Source organism: Oncorhynchus mykiss, chromosome 22, assembly GCF_057628025.1.
Source record: "Oncorhynchus mykiss isolate SJ-2025 chromosome 22, ASM5762802v1, whole genome shotgun sequence".
In the NCBI taxonomy this organism is placed as follows: Eukaryota; Metazoa; Chordata; class Actinopteri; order Salmoniformes; family Salmonidae; genus Oncorhynchus; species Oncorhynchus mykiss.
The window spans coordinates 33,607,800-33,632,369 of record NC_143043.1 but is presented as its reverse complement, the minus strand read 5'-3'; the positions used below and the strand labels follow the sequence as shown (position 1 = coordinate 33,632,369).

The following is a 24,570-nucleotide window of genomic DNA, read 5'->3' as shown; positions in this document are numbered from 1 at the left end:
TCTCTTTAGCAGAAGGAAGCTTAGCAAGGGGAATGAAATGAGCCGCCTTAGAGAACCTATCGACAACCGTAAGAATAACAGTCTTCCCCGCTGACGAAGGCAGTCCGGTGACAAAATCTAAGGCGATGTGAGACCACGGTCGAGAGGGAATGGGAAGCGGCCTGAGACGGCCGGCAGGAGGGGAGTTACCGGACTTAGTCTGCGCGCAGACCGAACAAGCAGCCACGAAACGACGCGTGTCATGCTCCCGGGTGGGCCACCAAAAACGCTGGCGAATGGAAGCAAGCGTACCCCGAACGCCAGGGTGGCCGGCTAACTTGGCAGAGTGAGCCCACTGAAGAACGGCCAGACGAGTAGGAACGGGAACGAAAAGAAGGTTCCTAGGACAAGCGCGCGGCGACGGAGTGTGAGTGAGCGCTTGCTTTACCTGCCTCTCAATTCCCCAGACAGTCAACCCGACAACACGCCCCTCAGGGAGAATCCCCTCGGGGTCAGTGGAGGCTACTGAAGAACTGAAGAGACGAGATAAAGCATCAGGCTTGGTGTTCTTAGAGCCCGGACGATAAGAAATCACGAACTCGAAACGAGCGAAAAACAGCGCCCAACGCGCCTGACGCGCATTAAGTCGTTTGGCAGAACGGATGTACTCAAGGTTCCTATGGTCAGTCCAAACGACAAAAGGAACGGTCGCCCCCTCCAACCACTGTCGCCATTCGCCTAGGGCTAACCGGATGGCGAGCAGTTCGCGGTTTCCCACATCATAGTTACGTTCCGACGGCGACAGGCGATGAGAAAAATACGCGCATGGGTGGACCTTGTCGTCAGAGAGGGAGCGCTGAGAAAGAATGGCTCCCACGCCCACCTCTGACGCGTCAACCTCGACAACGAACTGTCTAGAGACGTCAGGTGTAACAAGGATAGGAGCGGATGTAAAACGATTCTTGAGGAGATCAAAAGCTCCCTGGGCGGAAACGGACCACTTAAAGCACGTCTTGACAGAAGTAAGGGCTGTGAGAGGAGCTGCCACCTGACCGAAATTACGGATGAAACGACGATAGAAGTTCGCGAAGCCGAGAAAGCGCTGCAGCTCGACGCGTGACTTAGGGGCGGGCCAATCAATGACAGCTTGGACCTTAGCGGGATCCATCTTAATGCCTTCAGCGGAAATAACAGAACCGAGAAATGTGACGGAGGAGGCATGAAAAGTGCACTTCTCAGCCTTCACAAAAAGACAATTCTCTAAAAGGCGCTGGAGGACACGTCGAACGTGCTGAAGATGAATCTGGAGTGACGGTGAAAAAATCAGGATATCGTCAAGGTAAACGAAAACAAAGATGTTCAGCATGTCTCTCAGGACATCATTGACTAATGCCTGAAAGACAGCTGGAGCGTTAGCGAGGCCGAAAGGAAGAACCCGGTATTCAAAGTGCCCTAACGGAGTGTTAAACGCCGTCTTCCACTCGTCCCCCTCCCTGATGCGCACGAGATGGTAAGCGTTACGAAGGTCCAACTTAGTGAAAAACCTGGCTCCCTGCAGGATCTCGAAGGCTGAAGACATAAGAGGAAGCGGATAACGATTCTTAACTGTTATGTCATTCAGCCCTCGATAATCTATGCAGGGGCGCAGAGACCCGTCCTTCTTCTTGACAAAAAAAAACCCCGCTCCGGCGGGAGAGGAGGAGGGGACTATGGTACCGGCGTCAAGAGCTACAGACAAATAATCCTCGAGAGCCTTACGTTCGGGAGCCGACAGAGAGTATAGTCTACCCCGGGGGGGAGTGGTTCCCGGAAGGAGATCAATACTACAATCATACGACCGGTGTGGAGGAAGAGAGGTGGCCCTGGACCGACTGAACACCGTGCGCAGATCGTGATATTCCTCCGGCACCCCTGTCAAATCACCAGGCTCCTCCTGTGAAGAAGAGACAGAGGAAACAGGAGGGATAGCAGACATTAAACATTTCACATGACAAGAGACGTTCCAGGAGAGGATAGAATTACTAGACCAATTAATGGAAGGATTATGACAAACTAGCCAGGGATGGCCCAAAACAACAGGTGTAAAAGGTGAACGAAAAATCAAAAAAGAAATGGTTTCGCTATGATTACCAGAAACAGTGAGGGTTAAAGGTAGCGTCTCACGCTGAATCCTGGGGAGAGGACTACCATCCAGGGCGAACAAGGCCGTGGACTCCCTTAACTGTCTGAGAGGAATGTCATGTTCCCGAGCCCAGGTATCGTCCATAAAACAGCCCTCGGCCCCAGAGTCTATTAAGGCACTGCAGGAAGCTGACGAACCGGTCCAGCGTAGATGGACCGACAAGGTAGTGCAGGATCTTGAAGGAGAGACAGGAGTAGTAGCGCTCACCAGTAGCCCTCCGCTTACTGATGAGCTCTGGCTTTTACTGGACATGAAGTGACAAAATGGCCAGCAGAACCGCAATAGAGACAGAGGCGGTTGGTGATTCTCCGTTCCCTCTCCTTAGTCGAGATGCGGATACCTCCCAGCTGCATAGGCTCAGCTCCCGAGCCGGCAGAGGAAGATGGTAGTGATGCGGAGAGGGGGGCAACGGAGAACGCGAGCTCCTTTCCACGAGCTCGGTGACGAAGATCAACCCGTCGCTCAATGCGAATAGCGAGTTCAATCAAGGAATCCACGCTGGAAGGAACCTCCCGGGAGAGAATCTCATCCTTTACCTCTGCGCGGAGACCCTCCAGAAGACGAGCGAGCAAAGCCGGCTCGTTCCAGCCACTGGAGGCAGCAAGAGTGCGAAACTCAATAGAGTAGTCAGTTATGGATCGATTGCCTTGACATAGGGAAGACAGGGCCCTGGAAGCCTCCTCCCCAAAAACAGATCGATCAAAAACCCGTATCATCTCCTCCTTAAAGTCCTGATACTGGTTAGTACACTCAGCCCTTGCCTCCCAGATTGCCGTGCCCCACTCACGAGCCCGTCCAGTAAGGAGAGATATGACGTAGGCGACACGAGCAGTGCTCCTGGCGTAAGTGTTGGGCTGGAGAGAAAACACAATATCACACTGGGTGAGGAACGAGCGGCATTCAGTGGGCTCCCCAGAATAACACGGCGGGTTATTGATTCTGGGCTCCGGAGATTCGAAAGCCCTGGAAGTGGCCGGTGGATCGAGGCGGAGATGGTGAACCTGTTCTGTGAGGTTGGAGACTTGGGTGGCCAGGGTCTCAACGGCATGTCGAGCAGCAGACAATTCCTGCTCGTGTCTGCCTAGCATCGCTCCCTGGTTCTCGACGGCTGAGTGGAGAGGATCCGAAGTCGCTGGGTCCATTCTTGGTCGGATTCTTCTGTTACGATGAGTGAATGAGGACCCAAAAGCGAATTAACTTAAACAGAGCTTCTTTAATAACCAAACATAGGTAGGCTCAGATAGACCGGCAGATTCCGACAGGACAGGACAAGGTTACAGCAAACATGACGATAGTCTGGTTCAGGCATGAAACACAACAAACAAGAATCCGACAAGGACAGGAACAAAAACAGAGAGAGATATAGGGACCTAATCAGAGGGAAAAAAGGGAACAGGTGGGAAACGGGGTGAATGGGTAGTTAGGAGGAGACAAGGCACAGCTGGGGGAAAGAGGGGGAGAAAAGGTAACCTAACAACGACCAGCAGAGGGAGACAGGGTGAAGGGAAAGGACAGAAACACACAACATGACAATACATGACACTGATCAACTGTAGGGCACTAATAAGAGCAGCTGCATACAGCCTATGTGCCCTGTCCATCTGGTCAGGGTAAACTAATTGGTAGCGTTGTGTATTTATAGTCCATTTGTGTGTCAGGAGAAAATGTGAAGGTGATCAAATTTAGTTTATAATCAAAGTTGGGCTGGCTAGGCTGCCTATACGTTTTCAATCCAAAATTATTAACTGGAATTAATCAATCCACATGACAGATGTAAGTAAATGTTTTATAAGGCCTACAGTTGCATAGGCCTGCATGATGCAAACATGCATAAAGCAAGCTGAGCCCTGTGAGTTCTACTGTCTATCAGTTGATCTGTGTCTGGGTAGTAGAAATCCCCCGCCTAGTCTAATATATTATAGGGTTATACTTGCTCATATACTTGCTCATAATTCATATGAGCAAGTATAAGGTTTCTGCAGTTTGACAAGGTTTTCACCCCCCAGGGGCAGGAGTTTTTTCCAGGAGTTTTTTAAAACCATGTGACCTGATTTGGAAAAACTGGTCCCATCATAAACATTTTTAAAACTGATGAATCATTGTCATATCTTATAGGGTCCAGAGGGGTAAAAAGGGTAAAAATTGCCATGGTGCCACCAGTGTGTTTGCAGTTGTCAGTTATCATCAGGTATGTGGGTGATCAGGGCTTTATTCAGGAACGTTTCTTGGGCTACTTTGATGTGTCAAGTGGGCGGGATGCGCAGTCTTGTGTTTGACTTTGTGAATTTTGAGAAGTCTGAGTTTAACTTCATGGAGAAACTTGACGCAGCTGTAATGGAATGTATCTGCTATTTGTATTTACACTTAAGTCTCCTGACTGTAGAGTCAATCACATACACAATCACATGATTACATACCAATGATTTTACTCCTTGCTTGGACTAACTCATGCTTAGCATTCTTAGTTAACTCTGTAGTGTGTTTTTTGTCTTCCCGGGTCAAATCCTGCCCTGCACTGGTCAAGCCTCTGAACACCTTATCTCACTGCAGTGTTCCCTTTCCAACACGGTGTAAGTAGCCCTCTCATTCCCATTCCACATAATATTGTACTATAAATGTCTTTATTAAATACTTTAGGTTAAAATAATGATTCTTTGACGATTTTTGAAAGACACTTTGTGCGATCCGCTCCTATACCGTGGGTCTCCCATCCTCCTCCTTTTTCAAGTCACCAGTAACATTGTAATAGGCCAACAGAGTTCTGTCTGACAGAAAGCGAGAGAAGGAAACACTAAAAGCGAGAGAAGGAAACACTAAAAGCGAGAGAAGGAAACACTAAATGCGAGAGAAGGAAACACTAAAAGCGAGAGAAGGAAACACTAAAAGCGAGAGAAGGAAACACTAAATGCGAGAGAAGGAAACACTAAATGCGAGAGAAAGAAAAACTAAATGCGAGAGAAGGAAACACTAAAAGCGAGAGAAGGAAACACTAAAAGCGAGAGAAGGAAACACTAAATGCGAGAGAAGGAAACACTAAATGCGAGAGAAGGAAACACTAAATGTGAGAGAAGGAAACACTAAAAGCGAGAGAAGGAAACACTAAATGCGAGAGAAGGAAACACTAAATGCGAGAGAAGGAAACACTAAAAGCGAGAGAAGGAAACACTAAAAGCGAGGGAGGGATAAAGAGTCCCAGGGTGGAGGACAGTGTTTCCTGTCGCTGCTGTCACTAACGAGCAGGATGTGCAGTGACCCATAATGCCTTGGGAGATGTGTGGGGAACAGATATGTCTGGTGTCCATCCGTGTTGAGCCAGGTGCGTGGGAGAGGAGCAGAGAAGGGCAGGTGTAAGTTAGGGGGCAGGTGTAAGTTAGGGGGGCAGGTGTGTGGGTGTTGAGCGGATGAGAAAGACGTTGCCTTGTCTAACGCTTTATTAATACAACCGCGTACAGCTAGCTGTTCAGTTCAGATCTGTATAGTACCTGGACGAGATGTTGGCTGCCAGGGTGAGATTCACAGGTCAGGGTTGAGAGCTTGAAGGTTAAATGTAGATGTGTATAGTACCTGGATGAGGTGTTGGCTGTGATCTTCAGGCTCCCAGGGTTGCGTATGAGTTTATCCAGGATGCTGACGATCTGTTCAAACTTGGGTCTGTTGTTCCTCTCCTTCTGCCAGCAGTCCAACATCAGCTGGTACAGAGCTGCAGGACAGTCCATAGGAGGAGGCAGTCTGTAGCCCTCATCCACCGCTTTGATCACCTGGAGGGAGGGAAAGAGAGAGAGAGAGATAGAGACACCAAATTCAGACTCTGCATGCATAATTCTGTTCAAATATCCTCTGTGTACAATGTAAAACACCAAATAATACATGCAGAGCAGAATTAGGCCGATACCCGCTAATGATCAAAATCCAGAAAAGAGACGATAAATTCTACAACCACTTTAAAGGAAGCGATTCCCAAACCTTCCATAACAAAGCCATCACCTACAGAGAGATGAACCTGGAAAAGAGTCCCCTAAGCAAGTTAGTCACCTGTTCACAAACACAAACAGAACCCACAGAGCCCCAGGACAGCAACACAATAGACCCAACCAAATCATGAGAAAATAAAAAGATAATTACTTGACACATTGGAAAGAATTTACAAAAAAACAGAGCAAATTAGAATGCTATTTGGCCCTAAACAGAGAGTACACAGTGGCAGAATACCTGACCACTGTGACTGACCCAAACTTAAGGAAAGCTTTGACTATGCATAGACTCAGTGAGCATAGCCTTGCTATTGAGAAAGGCCGACAAAGGCAGACCTGGCTCTCAGGAGAAGACAGGCTATCTGCACACTGCTCACAAAATGAGGTGGAAACTGAGAAGCACTTCCTAACCTCCTGCCAAATGTATGACCATATTAGAGACACATATTTCCCTCAGATTACATAGACCCACAAAGAATTTGAAAACAAATCTAATTTTGATAAACTCCCATATCTATTGGGGGAAATACCACAGTGTGCCATCACAGCAGCAAGATTTATGACCTGTTTCCACAAGAAAAGGGAAACCAGTGAAGAACAAACACTATTGTAAATACAAACCATATTTACTTTAACTATTTGCACATTGTTACAACACTATTTAGACATAATATGACATTTGAAATGTCTTTATTCTTTTGGAACTTTGTGAGAATAATGTTTACTGTTCATTTTATTGTTTATTTCACTTTAGTTTATTATCTATTTCACTTGCTTTGGCAATGTAAACATATGTTTCCATGCCAATAAAGCCCCCTTAAATCTTCTCAGGTGACAATGCTGTATTTCTGGTTCAGGCCATCAGACCATCAGGGTTCAGACTCAGTCTTCCACCTAGCCGCTCTACGCATCATTTCCTCTCTTAGCAGGAAGTTCATTGCATACTCACGTCCTGATTGGACATCTCCCAGTAAGGCCGCTCCCCGTATGACATCACTTCCCAGAGCACGATACCGTAGCTCCAGGCATCGCTGGCCGAGGTGAACTTCCTGTAGGAGATGGCCTCTGGAGCTGTCCACCTGATAGGGATCTTACCTCCCTGAGAGAGAGAGAGAGAGAGAGAGAGAGAGAGAGAGAGAGAGAGAGGCAGAGAGAGAGAGAGAGAGAGAGAGAGAGAGAGAGCGAGATCACAATGGAAGTATTTCAACACCCATGTCCAGTCATCACATTTCTATTAATTCATCAACTCATCAAATAGTGAAAGCGATATGTGTGTAACTGTGATTCTATTGATGATGTACATTCATGATTTCATGATTTGTTTGAGGTTAGGTTTGACATGAACGTGGATATAAAGAGAGAGAAGGAGAGAGAGGAAGGAGAGGTAGGTCTGTTCAACGCTGGTCCGATCTGATTCCACGCTTCAAGACTGCCTCGATCACGTGGATTGGGATATGTTCCGCATTGCGTCCAACAACAACATTGACGAATACGCTGATTCAGTGAGCGAGTTCATTAGAAAGTGCATCAGCGATGTTATACCCACAGCAACGATTAAAACATTCCCAAACCAGAAACCGTGGATTGATGGTAGCATTCGCTCGAGGCTGAAAGCGCGAACCACTGCTTTTAACCAGGGCAAGGTGACCGGAAACATGACCGACTACAAACAGTGTAGCTATTCCCTCCGCAAGGCAATCAAACAAGCTAAGTGTCAGTATAGAGAAAAAGTAATTCAACGTTGCAATTCAACGGCTGCAATTCAACGGCTCAGACACAAGGTATGTGGCAGGGTCTACAGTCAATCACAGAATACAAAAAGAAAACCAGCCCCGTCGCGGACCAGGATGTCTTGCTCCCAGACAGACTAAATCACTTTTTTTGCTCGCTTTGAGGACAATACAGTGCCACTGACACGGCCTGCAACGAAAACCTGCGGACTCTCCTTCACTGCAGCCGAAGTGAGTAAAACATTTAAATGTGTTAACCCTCGCAAGGCTGCAGCGGCCCAGACAGTATCCCCGCGTCCTCAGAGCATGCGCAGACCAGCTGGCTGGTGTGTTTACGGACATTGTTCCCACATGTTTCAAGAGGGCCACCATTGTTCCTGTTCCCAAGAAAGCTAAGGTAACTGAGCTAAACGACTACCACCCAGTAGCACTCACTTCCGTCATCATGAAGTGCTTTGAGAGACTAGTCAAGGACAATATCATCTCCACCCTACCTGACACCCTAGACCCACTCCAATTTGCTTACCGCCCCAATAGGTCCACAGACGACGCAATCGCAACCACACTGCACTAACCCATCTGGACAAGAGGAATACCTATGTGAGAATGCTGTTCCTCGACTACAGCTCAGGATTTAACACCATAGTACCCTCCGAACTCATCAAGCTCGAGACCCTGGTTCTCGACCCTGCCCTGTGCAACTGGGTACTGGATTTCCTGACGGGCCGCCCCCAGGTGGTGAAGGTAGGTAACAACATCTCCACCCCGCTGATCCTCAACACTGGGGCCCCACAAGGGTGCGTTCTGAGTCCTCTCCTGTACTCCCTGTTCACCCACGACTGCGTGGCCATGCACGCCTCCAACTCAATCATCAAGTTTGCAGACGACACTACAGTGGTAGGCTTGATTACCAACAACGACGAGACGGCCTACAGGGAGGAGGTGAGGGCCCTCGGAGTGTGGTGTCAGGAAAATAACCTCACACTCAACATCAACAAAACAAAGGAGATGATTGTGGACTTCAGGAAACAGCAGAGGGAGCACCCCCATACCCACATCGACGGGACAGTAGTGGAGAGGGTAGTAAGTTTTAAGTTCCTCGGCATACACATCACGGACAAACTGAATTGGTCTACCCACACAGACAGGGTTGTGAAGAAGGCCTCAGGAGGCTGAAGAAATTTGGCTTGTCACCAAAAGCACTCACAAACTTCTACAGATGCACAATCGAGAGCATCCTGTCGGGCTGTGTCACCCGCCCACAACCGTAAGGCTCTCCAGAGGGTAGTGAGGTCTGCACAACGCATCACCGGGGGAAAACTACCTGCCCTCCAGGACACCTACACCACCCGATGTCACAGGAAGGCCATAAAGATCATCAAGGACAACAACCACCCGAGCCACTGCCTGTTCACCCCGCATTTCATCCAGAAGGCGAGGTCAGTACAGGTGCATCAAAGCAGGGACCGAGAGACTGAAAAACAGCTTCTATCTCAAGGCCATCAGACTGTTAAACAGCCAGCACTAACATTGAGTGGCTGCTGCCAACATACTGACTCAACTCCAGCCACTTTAATAATGGAAATTCATGGAAATTGATGTAAAAATGTATCACTAGTCACTTTAAACAATGCCACTTAATATAATGTTTACATACCCTACATTACTCATCTCATATGTATATGTATATACTGTACTCATGTACTGCATCTTGCCATCTTTATGTAATACATGTATCACTAGCCACTTTAAACTATGTCACTTTATGTTTATATACCCTACATTACTCATCTCATATGTATATACTGTACTCTATACCATCTACTGCATCTTGCCTATGCCGTTCTGTACCATCACTCATTCATATATCTTTATGTACATATTATTCATCCCTTTACATTTGTGTGTATAAGGTAGTAGTTTTGGAATTTTTAGCTAGATTACTCGTTGGTTACTACTGCATTGTCGGAACTAGAAGCACAAGCATTTCGCTACACTCGCATTAACATCTGCTAACCATGTGTATGTGACAAATAAAATTTGATTGGATTTGATTTGATTTGACAAAGAGAGGGGTTTAGGTTGTGCCCTCAGCCTCCAGAACTACACGGCCTTGTTCCATTTGTTTCATCCTCACTGTGTTTCTTCCTGGGGGAGAGGGAAAAGGCAATAGAGTAAGAGAGAGAGGGGAAGAGAGGTTGAGAGGGAGCCTGTGGGCTGACCCTGTGTTTCTCCTGCTCGGTGTCTACACTCAGGGGGCTGCTGGACTTACTCAAGGCTTGGCCTGCGTCAGGCCAGCGGAGGAGAGTAAAAGAAAAGAGGAGAGGAGCCAAAGCTAACGGACCTCCTGGCCAAGTCACACAACTCCTGGCCAGCTCTCTCTAAACACAAAGCCCTCAGAAAACAAACCACTTCTTCCCTCACACACGCACGCAGGAGCACACACACACACACACACACACACACACACACACACACACACACACACACACACACACACACACACACACACAAATAAATCCACTTCTGGTCCTTTGAATCCCTGGTGAGTGTACATAAACACAGCCAGCCTCGTGAAATGAAGGATTATACCTATAATGACGGTAGAGTATGACACCAGTGAGACACAGACAGACAGGAGGGGGCTCATGGAACAGCAGAGTGGTCTGACAGAAGAGGGAGGGAGAGAGAACGGCCTGCTGGGTCTGATACATTTATGTGACCGTTGAGTGGATGAGAACTCAGCTCTATTACTAGTGACACACTAGGGGAAGTCTATTAGCATATTTTAGGGAGTGAGTTTATGGGAGTGAAGTAATAGCTCTGTGAGAGTGTTTATTTAACATGGGGGTCTGAAGCTGTTATTACACAGAGTTTAGAGCCCTACATACTAATGTTAGGCCACAAGGTGACCACACACACACACACAGTATTTTATATAGATGGTGATAGGTTGGATAAACTAGGCTCAAAGGCCTCTTGATGTTGCTTATCTAGTAGGTTTGTCATTCCTTTCCCCCATGATCCTTCAGGAGAACACAAACAAAAGGCTTATTGTGAATTCATGTTAGCGTTATCTCACCCAGCTTTTATTTATGTACTGCTACCTCCCTCTGCACTGCTGCAAGGTCAGGAGTTTGTGTATGTGTGTGCCTACGTATGTGACATATGAGGTGATTTGTCTCATGGACAGCATGTATTCAGTGATAGGGCTGGCAAGGGGGAGATAGATCAACAGAAAGAAGGGAGGGAGAGATAGAGAGAGGGAGACAATGCCCTTCTGTGGAAACCTGAGACAGAGGTCAGTCAGTTCAGCTGTCTGACAGTGATAACCTATCTCTCTGACCACAGCAACGTGTCCACTCACTATTAGGCACCATGGTTATGGACAGAGGTTGTTCTTATATGGCACACTCCCAAAATTAGTTTTTTAAAATCTAGTTCTGTCCTTGAGCTGTTCTTGTCTATCAATGTTCTGTATTATGTCATGTTTCATGTTTTGTGTGGACCCCAGGAAGAGTAGCTGCTTCTATCACAACAGCTAATGGGGATGCTAATAAAATACCAAATAGTGTCCTGTCTCTGTCAGAAACAACTATTAAACCCATCGTAGGTCATTGATAAACCCGACCACCATGTCTTACCCGTGTGGTGTAAGCTGCCTCGGGGTCGTCCTCCAGGACTCTGGACAGGCCGAAGTCAGACACCTTACACACCAGGTTGCTGTTCACCAGGATATTACGAGCGGCCAGGTCTCTGTGGACATAACCCATGTCAGACAGGTACCTCATGCCCGACGCGATGCCACGCAGCATGCCCACCAACTGGATACCAGTAAACTGGGCATCATGTTTCTAGAAGGGGGAGGCAGAGGAGGAAGAGGGGGTGATGAGAAAGGAGGGGAGGGAGAGAAAGAGAGCAAAAGAGAGAGACAGAGACAGAATCAGTCACAGGTGGAATGTCATATCTCTAAAAACAGATGCCACTGGATTGAAAAACAGAATGAATATGACCTTTCTGTTTTTAAGAAATACAGCGGAACATTCATATATCAACATATAAACCAATTACATTAACCTTTTAGATCACCTCTGACATTAACTTGCTCATTTCAAGGTGAATTTTACAATCTCACAACCATATAGGCCTGGCAACATTATGCCAGAGCCTTTGACCAAATAGATGGTGTTTTCCCGGGCACTATATGAAGCCCAGACCACCTGGTAGAGACAAGCAGTCGGATCAAAGCTGCTACAGTCATATAGTCATAACACAAACATGAGGTACAGTAATGTGGTGTGGAGGAGAGGGATGACTGTGTGTGTGTTTGTGTGTGTGTTGTATGACAGTTCTCAGTGATAAAAGCCAGGCCACTCTACAACCAGAGGAAATAGCTGGAGAAGGTTGCAATTACTCCATTTTCCATCTGAAGGGATGCTGTGCAGACACACAGGCACATGTGGAAAACTGCTAAAACGGGACCCACACACACACACTCCTGTCTGCTCATGTTGATTTAATGTTGTTCTGACGTTGGTTTGATGTTTTGCTTTGGCTAATTTCAGTAAGCCAGAGTTTCTGGTTAGTTAGAGTGGAATGCATGGCATAACTCCATAGGCCAGCGTAGAAAGCAAGAAGATAATTCATTTAGCTGTGTAACATTTTAAACTCACTTTCAGAAAGCTGTCCAATGATCCATTTTCCATGTATTCAGTCACTATCATCACAGGTTTACCTGGAGAGAAGAGACAAACTACCAGATTAGAGAATAATTCCGATTTGACAAAACACATGCATGCACACACACACACACACACACACACACACACACACACACACACACACACACATACACAGGGTTCAGCAGTACTTCCTCCAGGCAGGATGAAAGGGCCCATGCAGGGCTGAGGGTACAGGTCCACAGGGTCACCTGTCAGAGTAGACATCTTTATTCCAGCATCAGTAGAGGGTTACAATAAAACGGTAGTGTTATCATCTGGTTCTGATTCACTAGACCAGAGCAGATCATACCAGAGCAAACCAGACAAGAGCAAGGTTTAAAACAGATAGAAACGAGGAGGGAAATGACTTTAAATCAGCCGTAGTCACATGAACAGCACTGGTGTCACAACAGGTATGACTTTAAATCAGCCGTAGTCACATGAACAGCACTGGTGTCACAACAGGTATGACTTTAAATCAGCCGTAGTCACAAGAACAGCACTGGTGTCACAACAGGTATGACTTCAAATCAGCCGTAGACACATGAACAGCACTGGTGTCACGACAGGTATGACTTTATATCAGCCGGGGTCACATGAACAGCACAGGTGTCACGACAGGTATGACTTTATATCAGCCGTAGTCACATGAACAGCACAGGTGACACGACAGGTATGACTTTAAATCAGCCAGGGTCAAATGAACAGCACCGGTGTCATGACAGGTATGACTTTAAATCAGCCAGGGTCAAATGAACAGCACCGGTGTCATGACAGGTATGACTTTAAATCAGCCAGGGTCAAATGAACAGCACCGGTGTCATGACAGGTATGACTTTAAATCAGCCAGGGTCAAATGAACAGCACCGGAGTCATGACAGGTATGACTTTAAATCAGCCAGGGTCAAATGAACAGCACCGGTGTCATGACAGGTATGACTTTAAATCAGCCAGGGTCAAATGAACAGCACAGGTGACACGACAGGTATGACTTTAAATCAGCCAGGGTCAAATGAACAGCACCGGTGTCATGACAGGTATGACTTTAAATCAGCCAGGGTCAAATGAACAGCACAGGTGACACGACAGGTATGACTTTAAATCAGCCAGGGTCAAATGAACAGCACCGGAGTCATGACAGGTATGACTTTAAATCAGCCAGGGTCAAATGAACAGCACCGGTGTCATGACAGGTATGACTTTAAATCAGCCAGGGTCAAATGAACAGCACCGGTGTCATGACAGGTATGACTTTAAATCAGCCAGGGTCAAATGAACAGCACCGGTGTCATGACAGGTATGACTTTAAATCAGCCAGGGTCAAATGAACAGCACCGGTGTCATGACAGGTATGACTTTAAATCAGCCAGGGTCAAATGAACAGCACCGGTGTCATGACAGGTATGACTTTAAATCAGCCAGGGTCAAATGAACAGCACCGGTGTCATGACAGGTATGACTTTAAATCAGCCAGGGTCAAATGAACAGCACCGGTGTCATGACAGGTATGACTTTAAATCAGCCAGGGTCAAATGAACAGCACCGGTGTCATGACAGGTATGACTTTAAATCAGCCAGGGTCAAATGAACAGCACAGGTGACACGACAGGTATGACTTTAAATCAGCCGGGGTCAAATGAACAGCACAGGTGACACGACAGGTATGACTTTAAATCAGCCGGGGTCAAATGAACAGCACAGGTGACACGACAGGTGTGTGTCAGATGGAAATGTGTTCCACTTTTCACCCTTTCATCCCTCCCTCCCGTGCTCTCTCTTTTGCTTTCTCACTCTCTCTCTCTCCATCTATCGCTCTCCTGCACTCTCCCCATCCCTCTCTCCATCTCTCTCCATCCCCCTCTCCCTCTGTCTGTCACGCATATTGTAAATGTATCAAAGTCAAATTCCACATCTGGCAACGCAGAACTCATTTCCAGATCTGCCAGAGGTAGGGGATGATGGAACCTGCTGTAAAAAGAAACACATTTATAACCCTCGTTGGAAGAATAAACGTCAATTAATAAAACTGGCTCCCTCACAAACTGCTTGCAATTTAATGGTGAGTAAAACAAGACTAGGTGTGGTCAGAGCAGTGTTTGAACCTTACCGCAACCAGCACCTTTCATTTTCTACTGCTGGAGTACCAGCACCTCTTATAGAATACAGTGTCATCAATTACTATTTTTTATTTTATTTCACCTTGATTTAACCAGGTAGGCCAGTTGAGAACAAGTTCTCATTTACAGCTGCGATCTGGCCAAGATAAAGCAAACAGTGCGACACAAACAACAGAGAGTTACACTTGGAATAAACAAACGTACAGTCAATAACACAATAGAAAAGTCTATATACAGTGTGTGCAAATAAGGTAAGATTAGGAAGGTAAGGCAGTAAATAGGCCGTGGTGGCGAAGTAATTACAATTTAGCAATAAACACTGGAGTGATGGATGTGTTGAAGACGAATGTGCAAGTAGAGATACTGGGGTGCAAAGGAGCAAAAAGACAAAACAATATGGGGATGAGGTAGTTGGATGGGGTATTTACAGATGGGCTATGTACAGGTGCAATGATCTGTAAGCTGCTCTGACAGCTGACGCTTAAAGTTAGTGAGGGAGATATGAGTCTCCAGCAATTCATTCCAGTCATTGGCAGTAGAGAACTGGAAGGAAAGGAGGCCAAATGAGGAATTGAAATATACCTGCTGGAGCGCGTGCTATGGGTGGGTGCTGCTATGGTGACCAGTGAGCTGAGATAGCTAGCAAAGACTTATAGATGACCTGGAGCCAGTGGGTTTGGCGATGAATATGAAGCGAGGGCCAGCCAACGAGAGCATACAGGTCGCAGTGATTGGTAGTATATGGGGCTTTAGTGACAAAACGGATGGCACTGTGATAGACTGCATCTAATTTGCTGAGTAGAGTGTTGGAGGCTATTTTGTAAATTACATCGCCGAAGTCGAGGATTGGTAGGATAGTCAGTTTTAGGAGGGTAAGTTTGGCAGCATGAGTGAAGGATGCTTTATTGCGAAATAGGAAGCCGATTCTAGATTTAATTTTGGAATGGAGATGCTTAATGTGGGTCTGGAAGGGGAGTTTACAGTCTAACCAGACACAAACATTGGAAATGTAAAATTAAAGTGAGCGCAAAGCGCACATTTTTCATTACATCTCAAGCGCTAGATCTAAATTTCACAGTGTAGTGATAAGGGTACAACCTGTAATTCGTCTAGACAAGAAAACCACCTTCTATTAACATAAGAAAGACTGCTGGCACAAACACACTCGTAGACATCGTTAAACACCTCCCTCTAAAAGACCCTGATGGATTTGCCCAACACCCCCCTCTATAGAAAGTTGTGATGGATTGGCCCATTCACCTCACAGGACAGCCTTTATAGTTTCAGATAAAACAGACTTCTTAAACCTCCTCCGCTTTTTATCCTCTCCTTTGCTCCCCTCTCTCTCTCTGTGTGTGTGTGTGTGTGTGTGTGTGTGTGTGTGTGCGCGTGCGTGCGTGTGTGTGTGTGTGCGCGTGTGTGTGTCAGGGTTTCCTTTAGGAAAATGTGGCTCCGGACATTTGACCGGCAGCATTTTCATTTATTAGACATTTGAGAAATTGACCGGACCCACAGGCATTGGGTGTGTAACCTGATTAGGGCGTCCCCCCACGGTGCTCAGAATGGCAGAAATCTCATTTAGATGATGGTAATTCATACAGAACATGCAAGTCGAGGATGCAACAATGTGCGGTCCTTCTTACTGAATTCTGAAGTGCACTTTGAAGATGTTAGAATAACTGTCCACATTTACTTTTCCTCAGCCAATAAGACCAGTAACGAACAGCAACATCACTAGCCTATACCAATCCACTATCCCCCATAGTAGAAAAGTTAACCTATTCTACTGGTCAGCTTGTCGAGAAAGAAATAGCCTATTCCAAACCGACTCTGGGACAGTTAAGGGACAATAGATCCCAAATTCTTACAAACAGTAGACTTAGATTACATATTTTCTTTCTCCAAAGCTGATCGAACAGATCAAAACATTTCGCTTAAAATGTTGATTAACTATATTCTCTTCACATTATAAGCGCAGCAATAAGCACAATTTGCAAATTTTCGTTCCATTAATGGGAAAACACCGTTGCCAAAGTGTGAGCGGTTTCATGTGACAGAGATGAAAATATTTGCTAGAAATGTAGAAAGAGGGGAGATCTAATTAAGCAATAAGGCACAAGGTGGTGTGGTCAATATACCACAGCTAGGAGCTGTTCTTATACATGATGCACCGCTGTAAGGACTACCGCTGTAAGGACTACCGCTGTAAGGACTACCGCCGTAAGGACTACCGCCGTAAGGACTACCACCGTAAGGACTACCGCTGTAAGGACTACCGCTGTAAGGACTACCGCTGTAAGGACTACCGCCGTAAGGACTACCGCTGTAAGGACTACCGCTGTAAGGACTACCGCTGTAAGGACTACCGCTGTAAAGACTACCGCTGTAAGGACTACCGCCGTAAGGACTACCACCGTAAGGACTACCGCCGTTAGGACTACCGCTGTAAGGACTACCGCCGTAAGGACTACCGCTGTAAGGACTACCGCTGTAAGGACTACCGCTGTAAGGACTACCGCTGTAAAGACTACCGCCGTAAGGACTACCGCTGTAAGGACTACCGCCGTAAGGACTACCGCTGTAAAGACTACCGCTGTAAGGACTACCGCTGTAAGGACTACCGCTGTAAAGACTACCGCTGTAAGGACTACCGCTGTAAAGACTACCGCTGTAAGGACTACCGCTGTAAAGACTACCGCTGTAAAGACTACCGCTGTAAGGACTACCGCTGTAAGGACTACAGCTGTAAAGACTACCGCTGTAAGGACTACCGCTGTAAAGACTACCGCTGTAAGGACTACCACTGTAAAGACTACCGCTGTAAAGACTACCGCTGTAAGGACTACCGCTGTAAGGACTACCGCTGTAAAGACTACCGCCGTAAGGACTACCGCCGTAAGGACTACCGCCGTAAGGACTACCGCTGTAAGGACTACCGCTGTAAAGACTACCGCTGTAAAGACTACCGCTGTAAGGACTACCGCTGTAAAGACTACCGCTGTAAAGACTACCGCTGTAAGGACTACCGCTGTAAGGACTACCGCTGTAAGGACTACCGCCGTAAGGACTACCGCCGTTAGGACTACCGCCGTAAGGACTACCGCCGTAAGGACTACCGCTGTAAGGACTACCGCTGTAAATACTACCGCTGTAAAGACTAACGCTGTAAGGACTACCGCCGTAAGGACTACCGCTGTAAAGACTACCGCTGTAAAGACTACCGCTGTAAGGACTACCGCTGTAAAGACTACCGCTGTAAAGACTACCGCTGTAAAGACTACCGCTGTAAAGACTACCGCTGTAAAGACCACCGCTGTAAGGACCACCGCTGTAAAGACTACCGCTGTAAAGACAACCGCTGTAAAGACCACCGCTGTAAAGACTACCGCTGTAAAGACCACCGCTGTAAAGACCACCGCTGTAAAGACCACCGCTGTAAAGACTACCGCTGTAAGGACTACCGCTGTAAAGACTACCGCCGTAAGGACTACCGCCGTAAAGACTACCGCTGTAAGGACTACCGCTGTAAAGACTACCGCTGTAAAGACTACCGCTGTAAAGACTACCGCTGTAAAGACTACCGCCGTAAGGACTACCGCTGTAAAGACTACCGCTGTAAGGGCTACCGCTGTAAAGACTACCGCTGTAAGGACTGACGCCGTAAGGACTACCGCCGCAAGGATTGACGAAGGAAAGACTACCGCTGTAAGGACTACCGCCGGAAGGACTACCGCTGTAAAGACAACCGCTGTAAGGACTACCGCTGTAAAGACTACCGCTGTAAGGACTACAGCCGTAAGGACTACCGCTGTAAAGACTACCGCTGTAAGGACTATCGCTGTAAAGACTACCGCTGTAAGGACTACCGCTGTAAAGACTACCGCTGTAAGGACTACCGCCGTAAGGACTGACGCTGGAAAGACTACCGCTGTAAGGACTACCGCTGTAAAGACTACCGCTGGAAAGACTACCGCTGTAAGGACTGACGCCGTAAGGACTACCGCCGTAAGGACTACCGCTGTAAGGACCACCGCTGCAAAGACTACCGCTGTAAAGACTACCGCTGTAAAGACTACCGCTGTAAGGACTACCGCTGTAAAGACTACCGCTGTAAAGACTACCGCTGTAAAGACCACCGCTGTAAGGACCACCGCTGTAAAGACTACCGCTGTAAAGACAACCGCTGTAAAGACCACCGCTGTAAAGACTGCCGCTGTAAAGACCACCGCTGTAAAGACCACCGCTGTAAAGACCACCGCTGTAAAGACTACCGCTGTAAGGACTACCGCTGTAAAGACTACCGCCGTAAGGACTACCGCTGTAAAGACTACCGCTGTAAGGACTACCGCTGTAAAGACTACCGCTGTAAAGACTACCGCTGTAAAGACTACCGCTGTAAAGACTACCGCCGTAAGGACTACCGCTGTAAAGACTACCGCTGTAAGGGCTACCGCTGTAAAGACTACCGCTGTAAGGACTACCGCTGTAAAGACTACCGCTGTAAAGACTACCGCTGTAAGGACTACCGCTGTAAAGACTACCGCTGTAAGGACTACCGCTGTAAGGACTACCGCTGTAAAGACTACCGCCGTAAGGACTACCGCCGTAAGGACTACCGCCGTAAGGACTACCGCTGTAAGGACTACCGCTGTAAAGACTACCGCTGTAAAGACTACCGCTGTAAGGACTACCGCTGTAAAGACTACCGCTGTAAAGACTACCGCTGTAAGGACTACCGCTGTAAGGACTACCGCTGTAAGGACTACCGCCGTAAGGACTACCGCCGTTAGGACTACCGCTGTAAGGACTACCGCTGTAAGGACTACCGCTGTAAATACTACCGCTGTAAAGACTAACGCTGTAAGGACTACCGCCGTAAGGACTACCGCTGTAAAGACTACCGCTGTAAAGACTACCGCTGTAAGGACTACCGCTGTAAAGACTACCGCTGTAAAGACTACCGCTGTAAAGACTACCGCTGTAAAGACCACCGCTGTAAGGACCACCGCTGTAAAGACTACCGCTGTAAAGACAACCGCTGTAAAGACCACCGCTGTAAAGACTACCGCTGTAAAGACCACCGCTGTAAAGACCACCGCTGTAAAGACCACCGCTGTAAAGACTACCGCTGTAAGGACTACCGCTGTAAGGACTACCGCCGTAAGGACTACCGCTGTAAAGACTACCGCTGTAAGGACTACCGCTGTAAAGACTACCGCTGTAAAGACTACCGCTGTAAAGACTACCGCTGTAAAGACTACCGCCGTAAGGACTACCGCCTTAAAGACTACCGCTGTAAGGGCTACCGCTGTAAAGACTACCGCTGTAAGGACTGACGCCGTAAGGACTACCGCCGCAAGGATTGACGAAGGAAAGACTACCGCTGTAAGGACTACCGCCGGAAGGACTACCGCTGTAAAGACAACCGCTGTAAGGACTACCGCTGTAAAGACTACCGCTGTAAGGACTACAGCCATAAGGACTACCGCTGTAAAGACTACCGCTGTAAGGACTATCGCTGTAAAGACTACCGCTGTAAGGACTACCGCTGTAAAGACTACCGCTGTAAGGACTACCGCCGTAAGGACTGACGCTGGAAAGACTACCGCTGTAAGGACTACCGCTGTAAAGACTACCGCTGGAAAGACTACCGCTGTAAGGACTGACGCCGTAAGGACTACCGCCGTAAGGACTACCGCTGTAAGGACCACCGCTGCAAAGACTACCGCTGTAAAGACTACCGCTGTAAAGACTACCGCTGTAAGGACTACCGCTGTAAAGACTACCGCTGTAAAGACTACCGCTGTAAAGACTACCGCTGTAAAGACTACCGCTGTAAAGACCACCGCTGTAAGGACCACCGCTGTAAAGACTACCGCTGTAAAGACAACCGCTGTAAAGACCACCGCTGTAAAGACTACCGCTGTAAAGACCACCGCTGTAAAGACCACCGCTGTAAAGACCACCGCTGTAAAGACTACCGCTGTAAAGACTACCGCCGTAAGGACTACCGCTGTAAAGACTACCGCTGTAAGGACTACCGCTGTAAAGACTACCGCTGTAAAGACTACCACTGTAAAGACTACCGCTGTAAAGACTACCGCCGTAAGGACTACCGCTGTAAAGACTACCGCTGTAAGGGCTACCGCTGTAAAGACTACCGCTGTAAGGACTGACGCCGTAAGGACTACCGCCGCAAGGATTGACGAAGGAAAGACTACCGCTGTAAGGACTACCGCCGGAAGGACTACCGCTGTAAAGACAACCGCTGTAAGGACTACCGCTGTAAAGACTACCGCTGTAAGGACTATCGCTGTAAAGACTACCGCTGTAAGGACTACCGCTGTAAAGACTACCGCTGTAAGGACTACCGCCGTAAGGACTGACGCTGGAAAGACTACCGCTGTAAGGACTACCGCTGTAAAGACTACCGCTGGAAAGACTACCGCTGTAAGGACTGACGCCGTAAGGACTACCGCCGTAAGGACTACCGCTGTAAGGACCACCGCTGCAAAGACTACCGCTGTAAAGACTACCGCTGTAAAGACTACCGCTGTAAGGACTACCGCTGTAAAGACTACCGCTGTAAAGACTACCGCTGTAAGGACTACCGCTGTAAGGACTACCGCTGTAAAGACTACCGCTGTAAGGACTACCGCTGTAAAGACTACCGCTGTAAAGACTACCGCTGTAAGGACTACCGCTGTAAAGACTACCGCTGTAAGGACTACCGCTGTAAAGACTACCGCTGTAAAGACTACCGCTGTAAGGACTACCGCTGTAAGGACTACCGCCGTAAGGACTACCGCTGTAAGGACCACCGCTGCAAAGACTACTGCTGTAAAGACTACCGCTGTAAGGACTACCGCTGTAAAGACTACCGCTGTAAGGACTACCGCTGTAAAGACTACCGCTGTAAAGACTACCGCTGTAAGGACTACCGCTGTAAGGACTACCGCTGTAAGGACTACCGCTGTAAGGACTACCGCTGCAAACACTACCGCTGTAAAGACTACCGCTGTAAAGACTACCGCTGTAAGGACCACCGCTGTAAAGACTACCGCTGTAAAGACTACCGCTGTAATGACTATAGCCGTAAGGACTACCGCTGTAAAGACTACCGCTGTAAGGACTACCGCTGTAAGGACTACCGCTGTAAAGACTACCGCTGTAAAGACTACCGCTGTAAAGACTACCGCTGTAAAGACTACCGCTGTAAGGACTACCGCTGTAAGGACTACCGCTGTAAGGACTACCGCTGTAAGGACTACCGCTGCAAAGACTACCGCTGTAAAGACTACCGCTGTAAAGACTACCGCTGTAAGGACTACCGCCGTAAGGACTACCGCTGTAAGGACTACCGCTGTAAGGACTACCGCTGTAAGGACTACCGCTGCAAAGACTACCGCTGTAAAGACTACCGCTGTAAAGACTACCGCTGTAAAGACTACCGCTGTAAAGACTACCGCCGTAAGGACTACCGCTGTAAGGACTACCGCCGTAAGGACTGACGCCGTAAGGACTACCGCCGTAAGGACTGACGCTGGAAATGAGAAGCAGGTACGGGGAGATTAACATTTCATGCGGAACAGACAGGTAACAGGACAGGAACAGCGTCAGCACACGGGTAACCAAGGACCTATGACAACCAATGCAGAAGCAGGGAACAGAGCGGGAACCAGCCAGATATAGGGAAGGTAATAACAGAAGTCCAATAAATTGCTGATGCACGTGACGGGGGGAAGGCGGGTGTGCGTAATGATGATGGCAGGAGTGCGCAGTGCTGGGGAGTCTGGCGTCCTCGAGCACCAGGGGGGAAGAGCAGGAGCATGCGTGACAAACGCAGTGTGCCTGGATACAACCTTTAGCCGTGGTATATTGACCATATACCACAAACCAAAGAAATGTTTTGTCACACCCGTGGTATACGGTCTGGTATACCATGGCTGTCAGCCAATCAGTATTCAGGGCTCGAACCACCCAGTTTATAATATGCAACAACTAGCATGGGGAGCTAATATGACGAGGATTGTACCTCTGGCTACTGGACAATAAAATAAAGTTGCTATAAAATAATTGATTTTGGCTAGGCTACCTTGAAGAAAGGTAAGACATGCCTCATAATATGCAGTAAAACGTTAATTTGCTGTTTGAGATGCTGCCTGGCTCTTGCATTTCCTGGACAATGTTCTGCTCAAAGGCTCTGTATCTGTATGCTGTACGCTTGTGATAAATAAGATGCATAACCAACATACTGTACACACGCGCCAATTTAATTCTACTAAATCATTAACTCATAAATGAACCCATAGATTAACCCATAAATTAACCCATTGACCGATAAGCATAACCTGTCAAATGTATTTCCATCAATTAATAGACTAAAAAGCATTATATCACAATGGGATGTTTTCTTCTTCTGCCGGCGCCATTTTCATTAATCGGCTTTTCACTTTTTTTATCAGCCAAAAGTCGGCTATTACAAATGCATGTGTGTGTGTGTGTGTGTGTATGTGTGTGCGCGTGCGTGCGTGCGTGCGTGCGTGTGTGTGTGTGTGTGTGTATATGTGTGTGTGTATGTGTGTGTGTGTGTGTGTATGTGTGTGTGTAGTGTATGTGTGTGTGTGTGTATGTGTGTGTGTGTGTATGTATGTGTGTGTGTGTATGTGTGTGTGTGTGTGTGTGTGTGTGTGTGTGTGTGTGTGTGTGTGTGTGTGTGTGTGTGTGTGTGTGTGTGTGTGTGTGTGTGTGTGTGTCTGTGTGTGTGTGCGGTGCAGCCAAAAGCAGCAGAAGGCTTAATGAGGTGTGAAAGTCTCTGGATTATTAAGAATGAACAGGACTGGGTTAATAACTCACCCTAGAGCACAGACAGGACCGTGTGTGTGTGTGTGAGTGTGTGTCAGTCTGTTCTCGCATGCCAACCAAACTCCTAAGAGCCTGCTATCAATCATAGAGTACCCTCCAACACAGACACACACACACACACGTTACTATGCTCTCCCCTCATTCTATCCTAAAAACAGAAAGAAACAAAGAATAATTTGCATTTAAGCCTGGCATTATTCACCAGCAGGGATTTAATAGAGTGATGGAAGATGTTTTAGACAAATAGAATCCCTATATGATTGAAAAAACATTTTGCATTCCTCTCCGGGTTCTATGTACAGTCAGGTGAATGGGAAACTGCGTGGGTTTTCACTGGCTATGCTGAGTAACTGTGGTCCTGTCATAATGCTGAGAGACAACAGTTTTCACACGGCACAGTGGTTTTATCTAAACCGTCAACTAGAATACACAGGATTTCCTTTTTAGCTTTTAGTCTGTTTTTCAGGAGAACTTAGATTCCATGGCCATAAACATTTAGAGAAAATATGTGCAAGAGCCATATCAGAAGCATTATGGATATTACTAACTTTTGTAGAACTTTTTCTGGTAAACATATAATTTTTACATATCATTATCGACATTGTATAATAGGGCTGCACAAAGAAATGTAATTCACATTGAAATCGCATTATTTACATGTGCAATATCCATGTGGTCGAGATCGACACTGAGTGTACAAAACATTAAGAGCACCTTCCTAATATTGAGTTGCAACCCCCCGTTTGCCCTCAGAACAGCCTCAATTCATCGGGACATGAACTCTACAAGGTGTCGAAAGCGTTCCACAGGGATGCTGGCCCACGTTGACTCCAATGCTTCCCACTGTTGGGTCAAGTTGGCTGGATGTCCTTTGAGTGGTGGACCAGACTTTTTCTATTGTGTTATTGACTGTACGCTTGTTTATTCCATGTGTAACTCTGTGTTGTTGTTTGTGTCGCACTGCTTTGCTTTATCTTGGCCAGGTCGCAGTTGTAAATGAGAACT

At 47.3% G+C, this 24,570-nt stretch overlaps 1 protein-coding gene across 2 annotated transcripts in view; it reads right to left on the bottom strand.

The window, feature by feature from the left end:
- The window catches only part of epha3 (eph receptor A3), a 164,169-nt gene that overhangs the window by 18,161 nt on the left and 121,438 nt on the right, over positions 1-24,570 (bottom strand). For both annotated transcript variants that reach the window (XM_036959042.2, XM_036959041.2), the window contains exons 12-15: positions 12,536-12,597; positions 11,507-11,716; positions 7,082-7,231; positions 5,726-5,919 (exon numbers count right to left, since the gene is read on the bottom strand). In XM_036959042.2, the coding sequence (XP_036814937.1) occupies positions 5,726-5,919; positions 7,082-7,231; positions 11,507-11,716; positions 12,536-12,597 (616 nt within the window). The remainder of the gene's footprint in view (positions 1-5,725; positions 5,920-7,081; positions 7,232-11,506; positions 11,717-12,535; positions 12,598-24,570) is intronic.